At 48.0% G+C, this 23,924-nt stretch overlaps 1 protein-coding gene across 3 annotated transcripts in view; it reads right to left on the bottom strand.

Annotated features, from left to right (window-relative positions):
* Positions 1–23,924, bottom strand: part of IKZF3 (IKAROS family zinc finger 3) — a 631,603-nt gene that overhangs the window by 442,482 nt on the left and 165,197 nt on the right. For all 3 annotated transcript variants that reach the window (XM_029572756.1, XM_029572755.1, XM_029572757.1), the window contains exon 3: positions 19,944–20,072. In XM_029572756.1, the coding sequence (XP_029428616.1) occupies positions 19,944–20,072 (129 nt within the window). The remainder of the gene's footprint in view (positions 1–19,943; positions 20,073–23,924) is intronic.

Raw genomic sequence — 23,924 nt, 5'->3', positions numbered from 1 at the left:
GAGGGGAGACACACGGGAAGGCACTGCGCAGGCATGCAGCAGCAAAACTTTGCTGCTATGAGAAGATCCTGCCGAGAGCCACCAGGAGGCGCTCCCAGAAAGCATGGCTAATTCAGCCTGCTTCTCTGTGGAAATAGAATTATGTTTAGATTTGCTTAAAAAAAACAAAACCCAATTATTTTCAATAAAACCAACAAGAGCACAGAACAAAGATAGCACCTATGTAAAGCTAATAGATATTTAAATCTGCAGTCAAAACTATTAAGATCCCTTCCATGGGAAATATTATAGGTTGTCTTGCCCTGATGCAACTGTTCCTTTATTTAGTATAAAATATTTCTACCCCCTATACTTATAGTAATTATGTGTCTATTGGTTATCTGTTACTACAGCATTGAGGCTTAAGCAAAGAGAATCTTTGTTATTAATAGTGCTGAGGCAAGCCACATTTCAGTTAACAGTCACTGGTCAGACCAAAAGTCTCTGTAGGCTTGCAACACTGCAGCCATGCCTACTAAGCTCTTCACACTTAAAGATCTCTCCCCCTCCCCCCCTGCAAGTGAACTTCTGCACAACAGCATTGCTGTTGATGTGAGATAACCCCAGTCCTATGACAGACAAAGTTTCATCTGGGTTTAGGAGATGCAAAATTCTGATAAAAAAAAAAATACAAAAAAGGGCATTTCCTTTTTTGAACTGATAAAGTATGTATGCTGAGAGGCACCAATGGAACTTCAAGGAGCTCTTGAGCAAGGACTAGGCAATCTCTCCTGCTTCGCTCCAGTCTTAAAAATGCTCTCACATAGATAGACACGGGCATACAACCTTGATGCCCACACCCCTCCATCTAAATGGCACTAATTTCTATCCAGTGCAGTTTTTATTTTATTGCCTCTTGTGTCTATGCCAGTATTGAAGCCCTCAACTGTTGTGGGGGAAGCACTGAAGACTGGAAAGAGGAAGAATTTTGTGGTTACTTTTGCCAGGAAAGACATGTAGAGGAACTGTTCCACTAAAAAACTATGAGGTCAACACTGAATAAGCTACTTACCTGGATAACTTTAGGGCACTGATTTACCTGACCAGACAGGTAAATTTATCTGCCTTGAGCTGACTTCTGGTGCCAGCTGGATAACTTTTACCCATGATTCCTGCTCTACCTCTTTTTTTTTAACTCTTTATTTATATTTTCAATCAAATATATATAAAATATTTGACAAAGAAAAATAGACAATTTACATAATAAGCAATACAATAATAAGAAAAACAATAAAGGAAAAAAATTGTATCAGTGTAAATTGCCTAATTAGACCTCATTAAAAAAGGGGAGATCAGGAAAATAACCCTTGGGAAAGGCTATAACACAAATCGAAATGCAACCATAGGAAGGATTGAAGCAGCAAAACAGAGTACTACCCTAAAACAAAATCCACATTGGCAGGGGGAAAATAAACCACAACCCCCTTGTCTGGCATTCAAAAAATGTTTTAACTGACTAGGATCAAAAAAGGTAAATCTAGCAGTATCAAGAGTTATCACACATTTGCAAGTATAACGAATAATACATGAGGCTCCTAAAGAAAGAACTGCATCTTTCATGGCTAAACATTTTTTTCTTCGTTCCTGTGTTGCTCTGGATAGGTCAGGAAACATCCAAATCTTTTGACCTCTAAACAAAACATCTTTATTACAAAAGTATAGAAGAAAGATGTTATTACGGTCTTGCATAAAGACAAAGGTCACCAATAATGTAACACGATCGATCACATTTCCTTCATCAGAATTTTCAAGGAAATTTGTTAAATTGGAGGGAACATCCATTACATCATAGAAACATAGAAACATAGAAATGACGGCAGAAGAAGACCAAACGGCCCATCCAGTCTGCCCAGCAAGCCTTCGCACTCTTTCTTTTTTTCTCCTCTCTCATACTTATCTGTTACTCTTGGCCCTTAGTAACCTTTTGGTTCTGTATCCCTTCCACCCCGCCATAATGCAGAGAGCAATGTTGGAACTGCATCTAAGTGAATATCTAGCTTAATTAGTAAAGGATAGTAACCGCCGCAATAAGCAAGCTACACCCATGCTTGTTTACCCAGTCTATGTAATTCAGTCCTTGTTGGTTGCTGTCTGTATATAGATCCACTTTTCTTCATTCCCCCTGCCATTGAAGCATAGATCTATGCTAGATATGCATGAAGTATCAGTCTTCCTCCCTTGCCGTTGAAGCAGAGAGCTAACTTGCATTGAAAGTGAAGTATCAAACTTTCTCCCCTGCCGTTGAAGCAGAGAGCTATGCTGGATATGCGTGAAGTATCAGACTTTCTCCCTTGCCGTTGAAGCAGAGAGCTATGCTAGATAGGCATTGAAAGTGAAGTATCAGGCTTATTTGGTTAGGGGTAGTAACCACAGTAACCAGCAAGCTACTCCCCGCAATTTTGTGAATGGAAATCCTTTTTTTTTTTTCCACATTACCTCTTGCCGTTGAAGCTTAGAGCAATGTCCATAGGTCTTCTAGGGACTGGAAAGAAAAAGATCTTATCTATAGGAGGAAGTGCGTTCTCTGGGATCTTTAATACTTCTTTCAAAAAAACAGAAAGGAGGTCAGAAGGAGTACTAAGAGGGATCCGTGGAAAATTAAGTATTTTCAGATTTAAAGATCTGAGAGAATTCTCGATGTTCTCAGTTCTACGAAAAGTAGAAGATAAATCTTTGATATGAACCTAAACATTTTGTTTTGAGCAGGGAGGTGGACTCTTGGGCCGGCCGTGCGGAGATGATATGGAAGGACAGGTGGACTCCGCTGAGAAGAGAAGGCCGGGTGGCGGCTCGGAACTAGGAGACCAAGCAGATACTTCACCCTGGAAGCCCAAGGTCCCCCCGGGAGGAGCCCATGAGGACCCGGACTGCTGGAACTTAGGTGGATTCCCTTGGGATGACGGACAGCAGCGTGAAGACGATCCAAGTACTGGGCAGGCGGCAAACCAGGAGCACGGGAAGACGAACTGGAGTCAAGAACCAGGAAGGCAATCCGAAGGAATGGCAAGGCTGGAACCTGGAGCAGCGAACTGAAGCAGGAGTGGAAGCAGGAGCAGGAGTGGAACTGGAACTGGAGTGCAAGCAGGATCAGGAGCAGCAGCTGGAGCAGGAATAGCTAGGTCAGGAACAGGATCCAGATCAGGAACAGAAGCGGAGACAGGACAAGGAGAAGCAGGAACAGCAACTATCTACTCACCAGGAGTGGACCTTGTTGCAAAGCAAAGATCTTCGGTCAGACGCCGGGTTTAAATCCCTGCCAGCATCTGACGTCATCTCCGGGGGCTGACCGCGGTTTGGCGCCAGTGTCCCTTTAAAAGGTTCTCCCTCGCGCGCGCGCCTATGGGGGGCGGAACCAAGACTCAGAACTTGGCGGCATCTCCCTCGTGGAGACGCCGCCGCGGAGAGGCCCGAGTAGGCCCAACGGATCCCGAAGCCTGTTGCCGACTCCCCGGGGAGGGAAGAGGTAAGAACCCGGTCGCGAACCTCGCGACCGGGACCGCAACACATTTTGAACTTTTGTTTCTCCCTCAGACACCTTCTGTTCCAGAGAAGTTAAACAAGATTCATGAGATTCAAACTTACTGTGCAAATCAGTAGTCAGAGACACCAAAGATAAAATGGATTGATTAACTGACATAACAGTCCAAAGACTGCCCAGAGTAATAACCCCAAGTTTAACAAAAGGTGCAGGAACTTGTAGATTTGTTACAGGAGCCCTAATAGGCAAAACAGAATCTGCCAGACCTGCTGCAGTTGTTCTAGCTGATGAGAAAAGTTGTGGAACTAACCCCTCTGCAGCCAACTGCACGTCCCGAGGCTCACTGGCCAAGTCCCGATGCTGCAACTGCATAGATAGACCAGGAAAAGCAGAGCCAGAAGAAGAAATGGAGCCGTCCAAAATCGCAAGCTCTTCAACAGAAGTATCAACATGGGTGGCGGTTCCAGCAGAAGGACACGGAGTGGAACAGCAGTCAGGGCTAAGAAACATCCGCTACCAATGGGCTGGCGTCCCTGAAGTCAGCCAAGCCAGCAACGACCGCCGTACTGTGAGTAGATAAGAGTTGCGGCATTGTTGATTGGCAAAGGGGGACAGGCAATTCTACCCTGTCTGATGGCTCCTTTCCGCTTCCCCTTTCAAGAAAGAAATTTAAGCAAAAATCAAAAGAAAAAGGGGAATTCCTTCAGAAGCGACTCTGGAAGGCAGTGGCCATCTTTGTTCTCCCCCCCCCCGCCTCTTTTACCTAGCTAAAATTTTGTTGATAAGAGTGGTAGGAAATTTAAAACTTCAGGTTTGTCTAGGTAATTCAACAGTTACCCGAATAAACCCTTTTGAATATTGACCTCTCTGTATTTACTGCATAATGTGCAATATTTCACATGACAGATTAATACACATCCTGCACAAACCTTTTCACTTCATTGCAAACTTCTTTGTGTTTCACACCTACACCATTAAGAGCAGCCACAGGGATGAGTGTCACAGAGTGCATCTCTCACTCACACAAACAAATATACAGCTGATCCATAGGTAATAGGATATATCAAATAAAGCAAGTTTGCTTATCGTAAACGGTGCTTGATAGAGTGTTACGACCGTTGCTGCTCGATGTCCTCATTCCGCCCTCTTTACCTCTGTGGTGAGTCCCTCCGAGTCTGATGGACGGCTGGCTGCCGCGACGTCTCCATGCCGTCTCCCTCCGGCGTCCCCGGACTGGCTCGACGTTGCACATCCGCCAAGTTGCCTGAAGACCTAGGGTGCACGCGCGCTCTCTGATTGAAGTACCAGCAAGAGCGCGAACCTCAGGGGCGTCCCCCTGAGATGACGTCATCCGCTTCCAATATTTAAAGGTCTCTATTTCACTAACTGAGTTAGCAAGGGGATTGCTTCGGCTACGCTTCCCAAGCTACTCTGCCTCCTCGGACTTACCAGAGGTACCCACTCCTCGGGGGCCTCGCTCTTTTTCTTTACTTTCAGATTACAGATAGGAACTGGTACTTGCTCGAGGGCCCATGTTCCTGGACACTCTGAAGATTATCTACTGCCTGGAAGCTATTGCTGCTACAAACATTTGTGAGTTACCATCGCTCTCTCAGAGCTTTTCCTGGAACCAGGTACTCGCTCCTCGAAGGCCTAACCCTTTCCAGCTCCTGAGCTTCCTTAAGACCTTATGTGAGTTTTTGTCATCTAGTTCTGTTCATGAACTCTGCCTACTCACTTTCTACAGTTTCTCAACAGCTCAGCCATCCTGGATCGCTGTTCCAGTACCTGAGGGACTACAGCCCTGCCAGGCATATCAGCTCACTACTGCCACCTCTGGTGGTTTCAAAAACCTGTTTAATAAAAGAACTAATGTGTGTCTGTCTCAATAATCAAGCCTAGCTGGTAGTCCCTCTCGGGATATCCTCCCGGGGGCGTGGTCATCTGCCACCGGCCCAGGGATCCACCCACAACTATATCAGATTCATTACAGATTGCTACTCCTTAGCAAGACGATATCTGAGACACTACAAGATTGCTGACTCCTCCTTCTTTAGAAGCCAATAATAACAGATTGCTATCTCCGCAGTCTAACAGCAGATTTACATCATAGAGAGAATGAAGATATTGCAAAAAGAATTCCGGTGAGCAGGAGAAAGGGTCTACGCCCTTGTCATCGCACCAGGCGGAATATCTGAGCCACTTGCCTCGATAGTTCCATCTAGTAGAAGACATTCTGGATGACACCAGCACCTCTTGGATCTCCGAAGGCAAGTGGTGGATTAATACCGTCCTATCAACCTCCATGCTGTGAGGTGCAGCAAGGAGTGCATGGGGTGAAGCAGGGTGCCCCTGTCCTGCGACAGTATATCTGCATTGTGGCCAAGGGGAATGGGTGGTTCGATGGAGAGACGCAGAAGATAGGTGTACCACGGTTGTCTGGGCCAAGCCAGAGCTATCATGATGAGGTCGGCAACATCTACGATACACTTCTGTATAGTTCTTGAGATGAGAAGGATCGGGTGATAAGCATAGAGAAGTTCTCCTGTCCATGATATGAGCAATGCGCCCTACACAAGCATTTTTGGCTGGGGCAGACTGAGCAGAACGTCTGCACCTTCCTATCGCATTCCGTGGCGAAAAGATCTATGTGCGGAACGTCCCAAGCTTAAAAGAGAGACTCCGCCACGTCCTGGCAAAGTTCCCACTCATGCGGATGGAAGATTCTGCTTAATTTCTCTGCTCTGGAGTTCTCCATACTGGGTAGGTAGGAGGTCTGAAGGACGATAGAGCACTCCTCCACCCATTCTAGGATGCACACCACTTCTCTACACAACATCCAGGAACTGGACCCTCCTTCCTTGTTTATGTAGAACATAATGACCTGATTGTCCATGTGGACCATGACAGTTCTCCCTAATAGGAACTCCTCGAATGTACGTATGGCATTTCCAATCGCTCGGAGCTCTAGGAGGTTTATCTGTTGGACACTTTCCCAATGGGACCAGAGCCCTTGTGTTCATATGTGATCCAAATGGGCTCCCCTCCCCTTGCTTGAGGCATCCATGGTGAGGATTAACTGATGAGTCGAGGGGCGAAGCAGAGATCTGACTGAGAGCTGCGGGGCATAACCACCAGTCCAGGTCCGCTCTCATGCTGCGGGTTAGACTTACTCGCAGGTACAGCAGATGTGAAATCTGTGTCCATTGTGTCTTGAGCCCCATTGCAGGCGCCGTATGTGCAAACAAGTACGTGGCACCACATAGATGCCACCATGTGATCCAGTAGGGTCAAGATCTGGCGGGCGGAAGTGTGAGCAGAGTCTCGAGTTATATGGCCAGGGTGCTGTTGCGACCGTCGCTGCTCGACACCCTCACTCCGCCCTCTTTACCTCTGTGGCGACTCCCTCCGGGTCTGATGGATGGTTAGCTGCCGCAGCGTCTTCTTGCCGTCTCCCTCCGGCGTCCCCGGACCGGCACAACGCTGCGGGATCCGCCATGTTGCCTGACGTAGGGCGCGTGCTCCGATTGATGTACCAGCAAGGACGCGAACCTCGGGGGCGTCCCCCTGGGATGACGTCATCCACTTCCAATATAAAAGGTCTCAGTATTCGCTTACGAATCGAGTAAGCAAGGGGGATTGTTCGGCTTTTCTCCCAAGCTATTTTGCCTCCTTGGACTTACCAGGGGTACCCGCTCCTTGGGAGCCTCGCTCTCTTTTCTTTATTTCAGATTGCAGATAGGAACCGGTACTCGCTCCTCGAGGGCCCATGTTCCTGAACACTCTGAAAATTCTCTACTGCCTGGAAGCTATCGCAGATACAGACATTTGTGAGTTACCATTGCTCTCTCAGAGCTTTCCCTGGAACCATGTACTCGCTCCTCGAGGGCCTAACCCTTTCCAGCTACTGAGCTTCCTTATGTGAGTTTTGTCATCCAGTTCTGGCTATGAACACAGCATACCCTGTCTACTCACTATCTATAGTTTCTCTTCAGCTCAGCAACCCTGGGATCGCTGTTCCAGTACCTGAGGGACTTCAGCCCTGCCGGGCATATCAGCTCACTACTGCCATCTCTGTCTAACCTGTCTAATAAAAGAACTATCTGTGTCTGTCTCCATATCCAAGCCTAGCCGGTGGTCCCTCTCAGGATTTCCTCCTGGGGGCACAGTCATCTGCCATCGGCCCAAGGATCCACCTATCTACATTCCTCTACAAGCTGGATGCCCTCTCCAAGCACTCCGCTGGTAACAGATTGCTACTCCTTCCCATCAGGAGTCTTCAGCTACAGATTCATAACAGATTGCTCCGCAGTCTATACCTTAACAGTTTGTTAACTACTCCCTCTACAGGAGCTAAGCATAACAGATTGCTAACTCCTCCTACCACAGGAGTCGATTCGTAACACATTAACTCCTCCCTCTACAGGAGCCGTTTCATAACAGATTGCTAACTCCTCACGGAGAACCCTAACAGATTGTTAACTCCTCCCTCCTCGGGAACAGATCCTTAACAAATTGCTAACGCCTCCTTCCACGGGAGCTGATTCCTAACAGATTGCTAACTCCTCCCTTCTTGAGGAGTAGAGCATAACAGGTGTGCAGTGTGTGTGCCCTGTCTGCCAGAAGGAACACTCTGCCCTGAATCGTATTTATGCGGGCCCCAATGAATTGCAAGTTCTGCGTTGGTTGAAGACTGGACTTCTCGTAATTGATGATCAAGCCAAGCCCCTCCAGGCACTGAATTGAGGTCTGTAGGCTGTTCTGAAGGATGGTTGGTCGCGGTGCCACTAGCAACCAGTCATCAAGGTTTGGGAACAACTGAATTCCTTGCTTCCTGAGGTGGGCAACTACTACTGCTAAGCATTTAGTGAAGACTCTCGGGGCAGATGAGAGACCAAACGGGAGCACCTTGTACTGGAAGTGGTGATTGTTGACCTGAAAACTCAAGAAACGCCAGGAAGAATGTTGCATAGGGATGTGAGAGTACTCGTCCTTGAGGTCCAGCTAACACATCCAATCGTTGGGTTATAGAAAGGGCAGGATGGACTTGAGAGATGTTATCTTGAACTTTTCCTTCTTCAGAAACTTGTTGAGAACTCTTAAGTCAAGGATTGGGTGGAGTCCTCCTGATTTCTTGGGGATGAGGAAGTATTGTGAGTAGTATCGCTGGTCCAGCTGAGAACTGAGGATCCGCTAGATCAATCGCTGCTGGAGAAGTTTCGAGACCTCCTTCTGAAGCCAGCGATAACTCACTGAGGTGGACCGCTGCGGACTCACTCAGTGGGGAAGATGAGGGGTGTTCTTGAAATGCAGAGAATAGCCCTCTCTGACAATGTTTACCCAGGGGTCAGAGGAGATCGCCTCCCAAGAGTGGTAGAAACGGGAAATTCTACCCCCTACATGCAGCGGCAAAAGTGGCCCAGGTGCTTCTAAAAATCCTGCTGGGCTTTTGTTTTGTTGTTATTAGGGGGTAGATGCTGCTGTCTCTGGGCTCTCTGCCTGTCACGATTTTGCTGTGGCTGCGATGGCTGACACAGGGTCTGAGGGTAAGGCGGCAGACGGTATGAGGTATGTGGCCTATACGGTCATCTTTGGAAGTAGGCCTTCCTATATGCCGGTTAATACTTTTTGGTCGCGGGTTACTTCGTGGGGGACTCCAGCGACAACACTATGTTTTGTTCCTTTAATTGGGCCACAGTCTCACTGAGATAGTCTCCAAAGAGGTTGTCCTGGAGGCAGGGGAGGTCGGCCAAATTCTCGTGAAAGACTTCATGAATGGCGCTGGCCCTAAGCCACGTCATCCGATGAGCCACTATGGCTCCTGCTGTGGTACGAGCGGAGGTTTCAAAGGCCTCATAGATTGTGCGCAGTAAATGTCGCAGACCCTCTTCCAGGACGTGGAACTGATGTGGCAGAGTTTCCTCCAGTGAAGTGGAAACAAAGTGTGGCTTGAGCAACTGAAGACATTCGTAAAGGTATTGGGTGATATAAAACTGGTGTTGCTGGATTTTCGCATTCAGCATTCCTGCCTGGAACACTCTCTTGCCAACATCAAGCCCTGGAGGGGTGTTCGAATATAGTCATGATTTTTTAGCCCTCTTCATGGCCAACTTGACCACTACGGATGCGTGTGGTAGCTGGACCACGCTATAGAAGGGAGATTGAAGCATCCAAAACTTGAGGTCGGTCTTCTGAGAGGTCGCTTGCCCTGAGAAGGGGGACTCCCAAGCCTTCGTCATGACCACATCTAGCACCGCATGTGAAGGCAAGGCGATTGGCTCAGCTGGCGCATCAAAGATCTTCAGAATCCCTAAAACTTCAGCGCAAGGGTCTGGCACCTTTCATGTTTCAATGTTAAGTCTGGAGCTCACCTTCTCCACGAACTTTGAATAGGAGAGGTCTTCCAGAGGGGAGGCCGGCTCAGGTTGCTCCTCCAGTGGGTGAGATGGATACCCCGTTCAGGAGCCTGATGATGTAGGAGGTGGGAGAGAGTATCCCAGGGCCGGGCTGCTGGATGGGGATCGGGACTGATATCCTCTCGCAGAGGCGAAAATGGTCTGCGCTGGGGGGAATCCTCACATGAAATAGGGTGGGACTTGCTGATCCCCTGATCCTCCATGGAGGAAAGGAATTAAGTTAGAATCTTGGAGATTTGCGACATTGCCTGTGACACCAAGGTCTTGCGCCCAGGGCAAGGTGACAAGTCCTCTGTTGGGGGATTCCTTGGTGGCAGAGCTGCCAGCAGGATGTCCGAGTCAGGACTTCGGGGCAGGATCTTCATCTAAGCAGATCTCTTGTGTCATTTCCGGAAGGGCTCCTGCAAACGTCCTGCCGTTCTCTTGTCTGGATACTGGCAACAAATCCAAATAAACGTAGTCCGAGGAACAAGAGGAGCCCATGGACCCATAATCAGATGCCGGATCACTGTCCAAGAAACAAGATCAGCTAGATCAAGAATGATGGCCCCCTGCGATTCCCCAGCCGGGAGTGGTTCCTGGGAGGTATTTGCCGACGTATAGGGGGTAGAACCCGGTCACCTATAAGCGCCTTTGGCATTGAGCTGTGCGACACAGCAAGGGCCTGCTTCGATGTGCATGGCAATGAGCCGTCCCGTTTCAATCCCGCTGTTTTCAGGCAATGGTGCGTCGAGCATTGAATCTCCTCTGTGCTTCGATTTGGAAGCATGCATCAATGGCGCTTCACACGTGTGGTGCTTCGAACTGGGAGGCGCATTGGTACGTGGCAACACACTGGATGGCTGCTCAGGGGCTCTGGTGCCAGTGCGTCCAATGCTTTCTGTGCCTGGCTGGTCTGGGTGCGCTGGAGGACTGAGAGTTTGTCCACATGACCCTGCTGTTGGTCCAGTGGTCCCATAGAACAGGCCCTCTTGGACTTCTTGGGGAAATCCAGACTGGGCCCCCGAGAGGAGTGGGCTGACCGGCGCTCCGAGCTGGGGGCATAGGATCCGGAATTGCCCACCCATAGCCGGGTGATTTTTGCGGTGCGTTGGCACTGGGCCCGGGGAGACATGCGGCCGCAGTCATGGTATGCCACCTGGTCGTGGTCCAGTCCAAGTCACAATTAACAATAGTTGTGGCCGTCAATGGCCAACATTATCTTGCCTTACTGGCAGAATCTGAAGTCAGGCGATCTTGGCAGCATGCTTCCTCTGGGTTGTTGTTTTTTTTTAAACAGTGCTCTCTGAGGAGAGAAGAAAAGCTCTGTGTATAACCTGCCGCGTGGCAAGAACAGCCTGAGGAGAAAATGACACCATGCAGGAAAGGATGTGCAGCCGCACACAGAGCAAAACTCTGTCAGCTTTGTCAAGCTTTGCCTAGCCATCCGGAGGGTTGTTCCAGACAGCATGGCTAATTCAGCCTACTTATCCGCAGGAAAATGACATCACACACACATACTACACAAAATAATCAGATCTTGGAGTGTGTATGTGTTTGTGTTCCAAGCATGGCTGCTCCCAAAGTGTCAATGGGAACCAAAGATGAACAACTTGAAGAAAGCAAATGTTGCTTACCTGTAACAGGTGTTCTCACAAGACAGCAGGATGTTAGTCCTCACGTATGGGTGACATCCCAGGATGGAGCCCAGTCATGGAACACTTTTGTCAAAGTTTCTAGAACTTTGACTGGCCCCTACTGGGCATGCCCAGCATGGCACTAACCCTGCAGCCAGCAGGGGTCCCCCTTCAGTCTTGTTTAAAAACCTACAGGAATTGCCAAAAAAATAAAATAAGAAACGTAACGAATCCAACACCGCCGGGTGGCGGGCGGGTTTCGTGAGGACTAACATCCTGCTGTCCTATGAGAACACCTGTTACAGGTAAGCAACATTTGCTTTCTCACAGGACAAGCAGGATGGTAGTCCTCATATATGGGTGAGTACCGAGCTGAGGATGTCCGAGTATGCACCAAATTTTTCCATTACAACTAATACAGAATTCCGCAGCTCGGATTTTATCAGGTTCTACTCGCAGATCACATATTACTCCTGTTCTTTTCTCTTTTCACTAGTTACCAGTTAAATACAGAATCCATTATAAAGTACTGACTATCACTCAACCAATTTAATCACCTTCTTTTTCTCCCATAGTCAGAAACTTGGGAGTTATCATGGATAACCAACTCAATTTCAAAAGCTTCATCAGCAACACAGTGAAGGTCTGTTTCTTCAAACTTCAAGTATTAAAACGACTCAGACCTCTACTTCACCCCCGTGATTTTAGATCAGTTCTGCAAGCAATCATTTTTTCAAAGACTGACTATTGTAATGCCCTTTTAATTGGTCTCCCAGCGACATCCCTTAGACCTCTTCAAATGCTACAGAATGCCACAGCTAGGATTCTTACTAATTCAAAAAAAAGGGACCACATTAAGATTAAAGAATCTTCACTGGCTCCCTATAAAATATAGAATTTTCTACAAAACTTACTCAATCATCCACAAATCCATCTACAAAAACTCCCCTCTTGACCTCCGGATCCCTTTACAACTACATTCATCTTCCCGTCCTTTGAGAGCTGCTCAACAAGGCTCTCTAAAAACACCTCCAATTAAATCATTTTCAAATAAAAGAGCCTTCTCCACAGTTGGTCCGAATCATTGGAACTCTCTTCCTTCAGACCTCAGACTTGAACAATGCCCAATTACATTCAAAAAAAGGCTCAAGACTTGGCTCTTCACTCTAGCCTACGATTAATTGGATTTAATCCTTCCAATCCTCCCTGTCTCAGTTTTTATTATGTTTTTCACGTCCAAATAACCTCAGATTTAATCACATATTACTAATCATTTTAAGCAACTGTTACATGTTTGACTACCATTTTCATTGATGATTAGTTTATTGATGATTCTGTTATTTAAGATTTCTATATCTTAATGAGTTTTTTAAATTGAGTAACATCCCAGTTATTCATTTCCTTGTTCTCTGTAAGACTCACTTTCAGTCATTTCAATTGTTCTCTGTAAACCGAAGTGCTTAGTGATTCTGTCTCTAGAACCTCGGTATATAAAAAATGTTAAATAAATAAAAATAAATAAATCATTCACGCACTTATCTATAATACAACTTCAACCTGGCTCTGTTCTAACCTTCGTATTTACAAACCAACCAGACAACTCAGATCACTCTCCAAAAACCTTCTAGATATACCCTCTGATAAGCTAGCCAGACTGGAAATAACTAGGAAAAGGGCGTTTTCAGTAGCTGGCCCTATTCTTTGGAATTCACTCCCTGACTCTCTTCGGCTTAACTCTTCTGCACAACAATTCAAAAAAATGTTAAAAACTTATCTATTTCAGCAAGCCTTTAGTTCACTGTCTACTTCTTAATTTCCCATACACTAAGCTCAGGTTTTTTATTTTGCCTTTTTGTTTTCCTTTTTGTTTTGTTTATTTAAATGGACTTTTATTATATTTTATTTATGTTATGTTGTGTATTATCTGATGCCTTGAATTTTATCTATGTTTTTATTGTGAACCGTTTTGATTAATTCTTTGAATTGTAAAAGCGGTATACAAACCTTTTTAAATAAATAAAATAAAATAAATAAATAAATGTACCTAAAGACGTGCAACAGGCACAACAACTGGGGTAGAATTTGGAAGAGAGCATCCTGAACCCTAACGGGCAGGTGGAAGGGTGTTGGTACGTCAAGTTGTGAATAGGTTACGCAGGACAGATTGTCCGAAGATGGAATCTTGTCTTCCGGCCTTGTCCAAACAATAGTGGGCTGTAAAGGTATGGAGAGAACTCCAGGTGGCAGCCCTGCAAATGTCAGGAAGCGAGACCGATTATAGGTGTGCTACTGAAGTCGCCATGGCCCTCAACGAGTGTGCTTTAACACGGTCTTGAAGTGGAATGCCTGCTTGCTGATAGCAAAAGGATATGCAGTCCGCTAACCAGGAGGAGAGAGTCTGCTTACTCACAGGCTGCCCCAATTTGATGGAATGGAAAGAGACAAAAAATTGAGTGCTTTTCCTATGGGCAGCTGTACGGTCTAGGTAGAACGCTAGAGCCCGTTTACAGTCAAGGGTATGCAGAGCCTGCTCTCCTGGATTGGAATGGGGCCTGGGAGAAAAGGTAGGTAGTATAATGGATTGATTGAGATGAAACTCGATACTACCTTAGGCAAGAACTTAGGGTGAGTGCGGAGTACTGCCCAGTCTTGCAGAAGTTTAGTGTAAGGTGGATAGGAAACTAGGGCCTGTAACTCACTAACTCTACGAGCCGAAATGATTGCCAAAAGGAAAATCATTTTCCATGTGAGATAGCGAAGTTCACAGGATTGGAAAGGCTCGAATGGTAGTTTCATGAGCCTTCCTAAAACCAGGTTGAGGTCCCAAGAAGGGGCCAGAGGACGCAGTGGAGGCTTGAGGTGAAGTAAGCCCTTCAGAAAACATGTTACAAGGGGTTGTACTGATATGGGAACATCCCCGACACCTTTATGGAAGGCGGCCACCGCATTAACATGCATTCTGATGGAGGAAGTTTTTAGACCTGACTCCAAGTGCCAGAGATAGTCCAGAAACTTTGTGATTGGACAGATAAAGGGGTCAAGGGATTGAGAAGAGCACCATGACTGAAACCTCTTCCATTTGTAAGAATAAGATTTTCTCGTGGAAGGCTTCCGTGAAGCAATCAGGACACGGGAAACTGATTCAGAAAGGTTAAGTGGCTAAAGGATTAACCTTTCAACATCCATGCCGTCAGGGACAAGGCTTGCAGATTGGGGTGGCGCAGGCACTAGTCGTTTTGCATAATCAGAAGCGGGTCCTTTCCCAAGGGAATGTGCCTGCGAATGGAGAGATCCTTAAGTATTGGAAACCACACTTTGCAAGGCCAGTGAGGTCTATCAGGATCATGGTTCCCTTGTCCTGACGTAACTTCACGAGAGTCTTTGAGAGAAGTGGAAGTAGAGGGAATGCATATAGGAGACCTGTCGCCCACGAGAGGGAGAACGCATCTCTTGGTTGTGAGTGTTGGTTGCGAGTGAGAGAGCAAAAGTTCTCTACTTTGCGGTTTTGACATGTCGCAAAGAGATCTATATGAGGGTAGCCCCATTGTTGGAAGATTGATTCCGCCACTAAGGGGTTGAGAGAACACTCGTGCGGTTGAAGGCGCGACTTAGCTTGTCTGCCAACACATTGTCCACTCCCAGCAAGTAGGTGGCCCTGAGGTACATCGAATGGGATAGGGCCTCCGCCCATATCTGCGCAGCTTCCTGGCACAGTAGGTAGGAGCCCGTCCCTCCCTGTTTGTTGATGTACCATATGGCCACCTGGTTGTCCTTCTGAATCGGGATGACTTGGTTGGAGAGGCGATCCTGAAATACCCAGAGAGCATATCCCATTGCTCGCAGTTCCAGGAAATTGATTTGGTGATTGGCTTCCTCTGGAGACCAATTTCCTTGTGTCTGCAGATTGGCCATATGAGCTCCCCAGCCGAGATTGGAAGCATCAGTGGTGAGAATTATTTGGGGGTCTGGAGCCCGGAAGGGTAAGCCTTGGAGGAAATTGATCTGATTTTTCCACCAGGCGAGGGACTGACAGAGCGAGTCAGTGACGTGGACAATGGTCGACAGGGGCTGAATGCATTGAGTCCATTGTGACCTTAGAGTCCACTGCATGACTCTCATGGCTAGGCAGGCCATTGGGGTGACCTGAACTAAGGATGCCATGTGTCCTAGTAGGATGAGAAAGCAGCGTGCAGTCGTGTAGCGCTGAGACTGCAGCTGGTGAGCGAGAGAGACAAGAGTGAGAGCTCGTTGTCGAGGTAGAAAAGCTTTTACCTGCAAGGTGTCCAAGTCTGCCCCTATGAATGATAAAGTTTGAGATGGGACTAAGTAGGATTTGTCGTAATTGACGAGAAATCCTAGCGAAATCATGGTGTGTAAGGTAAGATGCAGGGACGACAGCGCAATTTGCTGACTGTGAGCCCTGATCAACCAATCGTCTAGATAGGGTTAGACATGAACACCTTGAGTCCTGAGGAAGGCTGCAACTACTACGAGACATTTCGTGAAGACTCGTGGTGCAGACGGGGGCCGAATGGAAGCACTCGGTACTGATAGTGCTTGGGGCCTACCAGAAATCTCAGGTATTTGCGATGAGATGAAGTTATCACAATATGAGTGTATGTGTCCTGGAGGTCTAGAGAGCAGAGCCAGTCTCCTCTTTGTAGAAGAGGAAGGAGGGAACCCAAGGTTATCATCTTGAACTTTTCTCGTTGGAGGTACTTGTTGAGGGCACGTAGGTCCAGAATTGGACGAACTCCACCTGATTTTTTGGGGATTAGAAAGTACTGGGAATAGAATCCTAGGCCTCGTTGGGAATAGGGCACTGGTTCTATTGCTCTGGACTGAAGAAGGAGGGAGACCTCCTGTTCCAGAAGTGGTGAGTGGTCAGATGTTCCCCATGTCAGTTGAGATGGGGAGTCCGGTGGGATGGAGAGAAACTTCAGGTGATAACCCTGAGAGATTATGGTGAGGACCCACTGGTCTGAGGTGATTGTGTGCCACTTGTTGTGGAAATAGCACAATCGACCTCCCACTGGTATCTGAGGCAGTGGAAGCTGGCTGCTGCTCTCTATGCAGGAGTCAAAAACCGGAAGCAGGGCCCGGCTGAGGAGCTCCTTGTGACTTTTGTTTTCGTATCTGACGAGACTGGGCCTTTTGGAAAGGTCTCGTGGAATGAGACCTAGATGGTGGTGGATAGGACTTCTTTGAATGGAAGAAAGACTTTTAGTATCCTTCCTGAATGGCTGCTTGGAGGCATACTCAGAAGGCATCAGAAAGAGCTGTCTCAGGGTCTCATGATGGTCCTTGAGTTCCGCCACCATTCGTCTCCTACACAAGGCAGGTCAGACAATCTATCCTGCACTTCAGGGCGAAGGTCCAAAGACCTGAGCCAGGCCCATCTTCTCACCGAGATAGCAGATGCAGATACCCTGGTAGCAGTGTCAAAGATATCGTAAGATGATCTTATCTCATGCTTGCCTGCCTCAAAACCCTTGTTTACTAGGGTTTGGAGCTGATCTTGAAATTGCTGAGGCAGGGAGTCTGTCAAGTCTTGTATCAGCTTAAATAAGACCCTGTTGTATTGGGTCATATAGAGCTGATAAGAGGCAATTCGAGAGATGAGCATTGAGCCCTGGAAGACACGGCGACCAATGGCATCTAGAAATTTTTGCTCCTTGCCTGGGGGAAAGGAAGTGTGAGGTTTTGATCTCTTTGCCCTCTTTTCCACAATGACAGAGTGGTGATCCAATTGAGATTTTTGAAAACCTGGGGCTCACTGTACCAAATAAGTGGTGTCAGCTTTCCTGTTGACTGGAGCAACAGAGCCCGGGTGTTCCCAGTTCTTTTTGAGGAGATCCAAAAGAACTTAATGAATAGGGATGGAGATTATTTCCTTGGGAGCATCCAGGAACAGCTCCATAATTTGGTGCCTGTCATCTTCTTCGGTCTGTAATTGGAAGGGAACCAATTCAGACATCTCCTTCACAAAGTTTATGAAGGAAAGGTCCTCTGGAGGAGAACGCTTTCTGCTTTCAGAAGAAGATAGTGAAGGCAGGTCATCGGTGTCTGGTGAAGAATCATCTGTCCAGGTATCATAGGGATCAGCATCTGCCCCTCTAGGAGCCCTAGGTGGAATCCCTAAAGATCCTGGTCTAGGCTCCGAAGGAATCGAAGGAATAATTGGAGGCACCGATGAAGGCATCGAAGGCACCGGTGCAGGCATCGAGGGCATCGATGAATGGATCGGTGGCGCCAACGGACGTATCGGCATCGATGGACCTATCGGCATCGATGGCTGAGGCATCAGTAGGCCTCCCAATGGAGGGATGCGGAACGGTGTTTCTCCTCCCGATGACAAGGTAAGCGGAGAGGGCACCGGAGCCATCAGTGACCCGGGATCCATTGGTGGGAAAGCGGCGATGAGCGCTTCCATTTTTGAGAGCAGCGGTGCCAACGCTGCCGGAATCGGGTCAGCGGTCGGTTCCATGATCGGTACCGGTGTCGTTGCCGGAGGAACTTGGAGTCGATGCATCGCCTTGTCGATGGCCTCCTGAACCAGCCGGTCCAGATCTTCTCGGAGACCTGGAGCAAGCAGCCCCGGCTCCAGAACAGAAGAAGGAGGTAGAGGCATAGCCGGAGGGTCCACCGTTAAAGGCGGAGTCGCGGCTCCCAATCCCCTTTCGGGTGAGGGTTGTCTCGGTGACCCGGTCACCGAAAAGGTCGGTGCCTTTTCTGGACAGGGTTTCTTCGACGGCGGCTCTGACAATGGTGAGGTCGATGATTTCGCTCCCTCGATGGTCCGAGACTTCCAATGCCGATGGCGATGTCGCTCTCCATGATCCCCTCGGTACTGAGGGGGAGTAGAGGGAGTTGAAGGCCGAGAAGTCGTCGATGCCGAACGGTCACCGGCCGGAGGTCGATACTGGCGCGAAGTTGACGGTGCCGGTTCTGACGACGTCAATGCAATAGACAGCGTCGGGGTTTGTGCACGGAAGAGAAGTTCCATCTTCTCCATTCTGGCCTTGTGACCTTTTGGTGTCATTAGGGCACATTTGGTGCAGGTCAGGACATCGCGCTCACATCCGAGACACATTACACAGACCTTATGAGGGTCTGTTATGGACATGGTGCGACTGCAGTCCGGGCACCGACGGAACCCCGACGCCATGGCCATGAAAAACTCGAGCCGCAGTACGGTCTACGGCCAGTAGGCCACGAGGGCCAAACTCGACGGGAATCGACCGAAAACTTACTGGAGTACCACGGAGTCAAAAATTCGAAGGAGGGACCCTGTGGGGTATGAAAGTTTGTAATTCCGTGAGGAAAATTCCTGTCAGGAACCTCTGTGGAGCTCCTTAACCGCGTGGCTACTGCTGCACGGAAAAAAGAAGACTGAAGGAGGACCCCTGCTGGCTGCAGGGTTAGTGCCAGGCTGGGCATGCCCAGTAGGGGCTAGTCAAAGTTCTAGAAACTTTAACAAAAGTGTTCCATGATTGGGCTCCATCCTGTGATGTCACCCATATGTGAGGACTACTATCCTGCTTGTCCTGTGAGAAATACAAAAACATCAGCCCTACCAAATCCACTCCCACAATACAAAGAGCAAAACACCTTTCTGAATTAAACATCCTCTCGGTTATTGTGTATGATAGCACCCCCCACACCCTTCCTACCACCAAATCTTCAGGAACCACCAACAGCACCAACAATCTCTAGCACTGCCAATTGAGAATTGAAATGGAAGGATCCTCCGGGATTCTGGATGCAAATCAGGTGCGTATCACTCAAGACATATCCATCACATACACCACAAGGCAGATACCATCAAAATAACACCTTGCTCAAATCTCTGGTTCTGGGAGTTAGGGGTATACTCTTCTGAAAATGCCTATCTCCTAAATGCCTTTTCTATTTCTTTTTCTTCTCCCCCTCCCTCTCAAAAAAGCAGACCTAACCAATTCAATGTCAGAAACATAAAAAAAGCATGTGCCCAAATACCACATCCTGTGCCAGGCAGCTTCCTGGCTAAAAACTGGCAGATAAGCACAGTTAGGGAATGCAAGTTTCTAGACAGAGAGAAGCAAATATATTATCTTATATATATATATATATATATATATATATATATATATATATATGTGTGTATGTGTGTGTGTGTGTGTCTTCAAGGAAGTAATCCAGTATTATAGCTACACAGGATTCCTTTAAGAGATTCTGTTTATTAGAAGCTAGCAGCTTACACTGTCCCATGTTATGAAATTGTGCTTTCTAACTCACTCAGGTAAGCCATATGATCACACTGGGGGAGCAGCACGCTTACACAGGCCACATTAACTATACATAAAAACACCAAACCTCTGTGTGCAAAAAACTTTTGCAGAGAAATTATTCTACCTATTACTTCTTCTTCTTCCTGAAGCTGAATACGGTCCTTGCTCTCCTCCTTGTCTTTCTCCTGTTCATGATGAATCTGCTCCAGGTTCCCCATGTCCTGGAGTCGCTTTGAATTACACTTGCTCAGATCTGCAACATACAGAGATGGTCTGATTATTCCAATTACACACAGCCTAACTTGTGAGAATATTTCTAAGGAAAAGTAGGTCTGGAACTGATTTGCTGTGCATGAGAGAATGATGCTAATGCACAGTATTGTGCACACATAAGAGGTAAAAAGTCAAGGAGAGTTTCAAGCACAGTCAGAAACTCATAATTCCTTCCATTTACCCACTGCTAGACTGTGTGAGGAGGCAGTTCACTCAGCATGGGCCTCTCAACAGTCCAAGCAGAACGATCCCTGGCATACAACTCTCCTGTTTCAACAATAACTACATTTTATATTAGTTCACATTTCCTCCTGTGTTCTGTTATATTTACACCCTTGTGAGCATGCAGTACTTATGCGCTACAAAAAGCAGAGTTGCTTACCTGTTACAGGTGTTCTCCCAGGACAGCAGGATGTTAGTTCTCACATATGGGTGACATCATCATATGGAGCCCTGTCACGGAACACTTTTGTCAAAGTTTCTAGAACTTTGACTGGCCCAGCATGCCACTAACCGTGCAGCCACCAGGGGTCCCCCCTTCAGTCTCGTTTGTAGCAAAAGTACGAGCGAAAAATAAAATAATAAAACGTAAGCGAACCCAACTCCACAGGGTGGCGGGCGGGTTTCATGAGGACTAACATCCTGCTGTCCTGGGAGAACACCTGTTACAGGTAAGCAACTCTGCTTTCTCCCAGGACAAACAAGCAGGATGGTAGTCCTCACATATGGGTGAATAGCAAGCTACAGGCTGAGTCATACGTATGAGGCCAAGCAGCACTGAACATGTGCAACAGGCACAACAACTGGGGTGCTGTTGGCAAGGATGAGGCAGCCTGAGATTCACAGCGGGTCGAGGTAGGACGAATTGGGTTCCTACACTGGAAACAAATTTCTTAGGACAGACTGGCCAAAGACGGAATCCTGTCACCCAGCCTTGTCCAGGCAGTAGTGAGCTGTGAAGATGTGGAGAGAGCTCCATGTCGCAGCCCTGCAGATGTCAACAATCGGTACTGAACGGTAGTGTGCTACTGACGTTGCCATTGCTCTGACAGAGTGCCTTCACTCGTCCCTGTAGTGGAAGGCCTGCTTGCTGGTAACAGAATGCGATGCAGTCTGCCAACTAGTTTGACAGTGTTTGCTTGCCCACCGCATTCCCAAGTTTGTTCTTATCAAAAGAGTTGGGTGGACTTCCTGTGGGTTGTAGTGCGGTCTAGGTAAAACAGAAGAGCACGCTTACAGTCCAAGGTGTGGAGAGCTCGCTCACCTGGGTGAGCGTGAGGTCTTGGAAAGAAAGTGGGCAAGACTATGGACTGATTTAAATGGAAATCAGTTACCACCTTAGGAAGGAATTTAGGGTGAGTGCGAAGAACCACCCGGTCATGGAGGAACCTTGTGTAGGATGAGTAGGTCACAAGTGCCTGTAACTCACTTACCCTGCGAGCAGACGTGATGGCTACTAGGAAAAGTACTTTCCATGTAAGGTATCTGAGTTCGCAGGAGTGAATGGGCTCAAAAGGAGTGTGCATGAGCCGTGCAAGTACGACATTGAGGTCCCATGCCACGACCGGTGGCCGTAGAGGAGGCTTAAGCTGTACTACGTCTCTCATGAAGCGACTCACCAGGGGGTTGAGCCGTTATCGGGACATCCCCTATTCCTTGATAGTAAGCAAAGATGGCACTAAGGTGCACTCGGATAGATGATGTCTGGAGACCAGATTCCGAGAGGTGCCAGAGATAATCTAACAGACTCGATGTAGGGCAAGAAAAGGGATCCAAGCTCTTTGGTGTGCACCACAAGATAAATCTCTTCCATTTAGAGTGGTAGGATTTCCGCGTGGAAGCCTTCCGTGAAGCTACAAGGACTTGAGATACGTCACTTGAAAGGTTGAGTGGTTGTAGTATCAGCCTTTCAACATCCAGGCTATCAGAGAGAGGGCCTGGAGGTTCGGGTGGCGTAACTTTCCGTGATTCTGTGTTATGAGGTTGGGCGACGTGCCCAGGCGAATGGGGTCCTAGACAGAAAGGTTGCGAAGTATGGGAAACCAAATTTGGCACGGCCAGTACGGGGCTATGAGACTCATTACGCCCCGGTCCTGTTGTAGCTTCACGAGAGTCTTGCTTATTAGCAGAATCGGAGGATACACATAAAGCAGGCCTTTGTTCCAGGGACGGGCGGAGGCATCCCTGGCTGTTGCATGCCAGTCCCTGTGCAGGGAGCAGAAATTTCCCACTTTGTGGTTCTGACTGGACGCAAAGAGGTCGATGGTCGGATGACCCCACCGGTGGAAGATTCTGCTCACAACCGAGGGATCCAGAGACCATTCGTGGGGCTGGAAACGTCGGCTGAGGTGGTCTGCCAGTGCATTCTGTGTGCCCGCTAGATAAGTGGCTCGCAGAAGAATGGAATGCGACAGGGCCCAGGCCCAAATCCGCACCGCCTTCTGGCAAAGCAGATAAGAGCCCGTGCCCCCCTGTTTGTTCAGGTACCACATTGCAACTTGGTTGTCTGTTTGAATCAGGACAACTCTGTTGGACAGGTAATCCTGAAATGCATAAAGGGCATACTGCATCGCTCGAACCTCTAGAAATTTGATTTGATGGATCGCTTCAGCTTTTGTCCAAGTCCCTTGAGTTTGAAGGCCTTGGACGTGGGCTCCCCAACCTAGGTTGGAGGCATCCTAGTTAAGGTCACCTGAGGAGCCGGTTGCCGGAAAGGAAGACCCATTTGTAAGTTGGCTTTGTGTGTCTACCAGGCAAGGGACAGACGAAGCTGGCTGGTTATGTGTACCATGGACGACAGTGGCTGAGTAGCTTGTTGTCATTGGGATTTCAGAGTCCATTGGGTCACTCTCATGGCAAGACATGCCATAGGGTTGACATGGACTGTTGATGCCATGTGGCCGAGCAACCTTAGTAGCTGGCCAGCTGAGGCTCTTTTTCGACGGCGGATAAAGCTGACAAGGTTGGACAGCTTAATTACACGGACTTTGGGTAAGAATACTCTGGATAGTGTTGTATCTAGATCTGCTCCTATAAAGGAGAGAAGATGAGATGGTGGCAATTGGGATTTGGGGTAATTTATTAGAAATCCCAACGAGTTTAGAAGCCTTATGGTGAGACCGAGAGAGTCAAGGGCTCCTTGTTTTGACTGGCTTTTTATCAGCCAATCATCCAGGTATGGAAAAACGTATACGCCTCTGCTGTGTAACTGCGCAGCCATGACTGCCAGGCACTTCGTAAAAACTTGAAGCGCCGAGGCTAGGCCAAATGGTAGTACTTTGTATTGATAGAGACTGCGACCCACCACAAATCGCAGATATTTGCGATGAGCAGGGGAGATCGCAATGTGGGCATATGTGTCTTGAAGGTCCAGAGAGCAGAGCGACCAGGTTTAGGAAATGCCTCAAGTGTCCGAGGACCATGTCCATAAGGGACCTGCATAATGTCTGCGTTTTGTGCTTAGTCCCCTCGCACGACGTCCGTTGATGCCCCAGTTGTGCACAAATGACCCCCAAAGGTCGTCGCACTTGACTGGACAAAATGGAGCAGTTGTTTGCTTCAAAACATACTGTTCCATCGACGCCAGATCAAGCGCCACCGACCGTGGAGGGTCCATTGACCTCGGAGATGATTCGCCAGGAGCACCGTGGACAGGGTGACCGTCCATCCCCAACTCCATCAAGGACATTGGCGTCATCGTTCTCGGTGCCGGGGCGCAGTAGGTGACTGTCGGGCACCGAAGCGGTAAGCTGCCGGGAACCAACAGCAAGTACCGGAAAAAACCCTTACTGAGCATCGGAGGGAATGGAGCGCAATGGGGGACCCCGGTGAG

The sequence above is a fragment of the Rhinatrema bivittatum genome, chromosome 12 (genome assembly GCF_901001135.1).
Source record: "Rhinatrema bivittatum chromosome 12, aRhiBiv1.1, whole genome shotgun sequence".
Classification (NCBI taxonomy): domain Eukaryota; kingdom Metazoa; phylum Chordata; class Amphibia; order Gymnophiona; family Rhinatrematidae; genus Rhinatrema; species Rhinatrema bivittatum.
The sequence above is the reverse complement of the archived record's forward strand: the minus strand, read 5'-3'. Positions and strand labels throughout refer to the sequence as shown.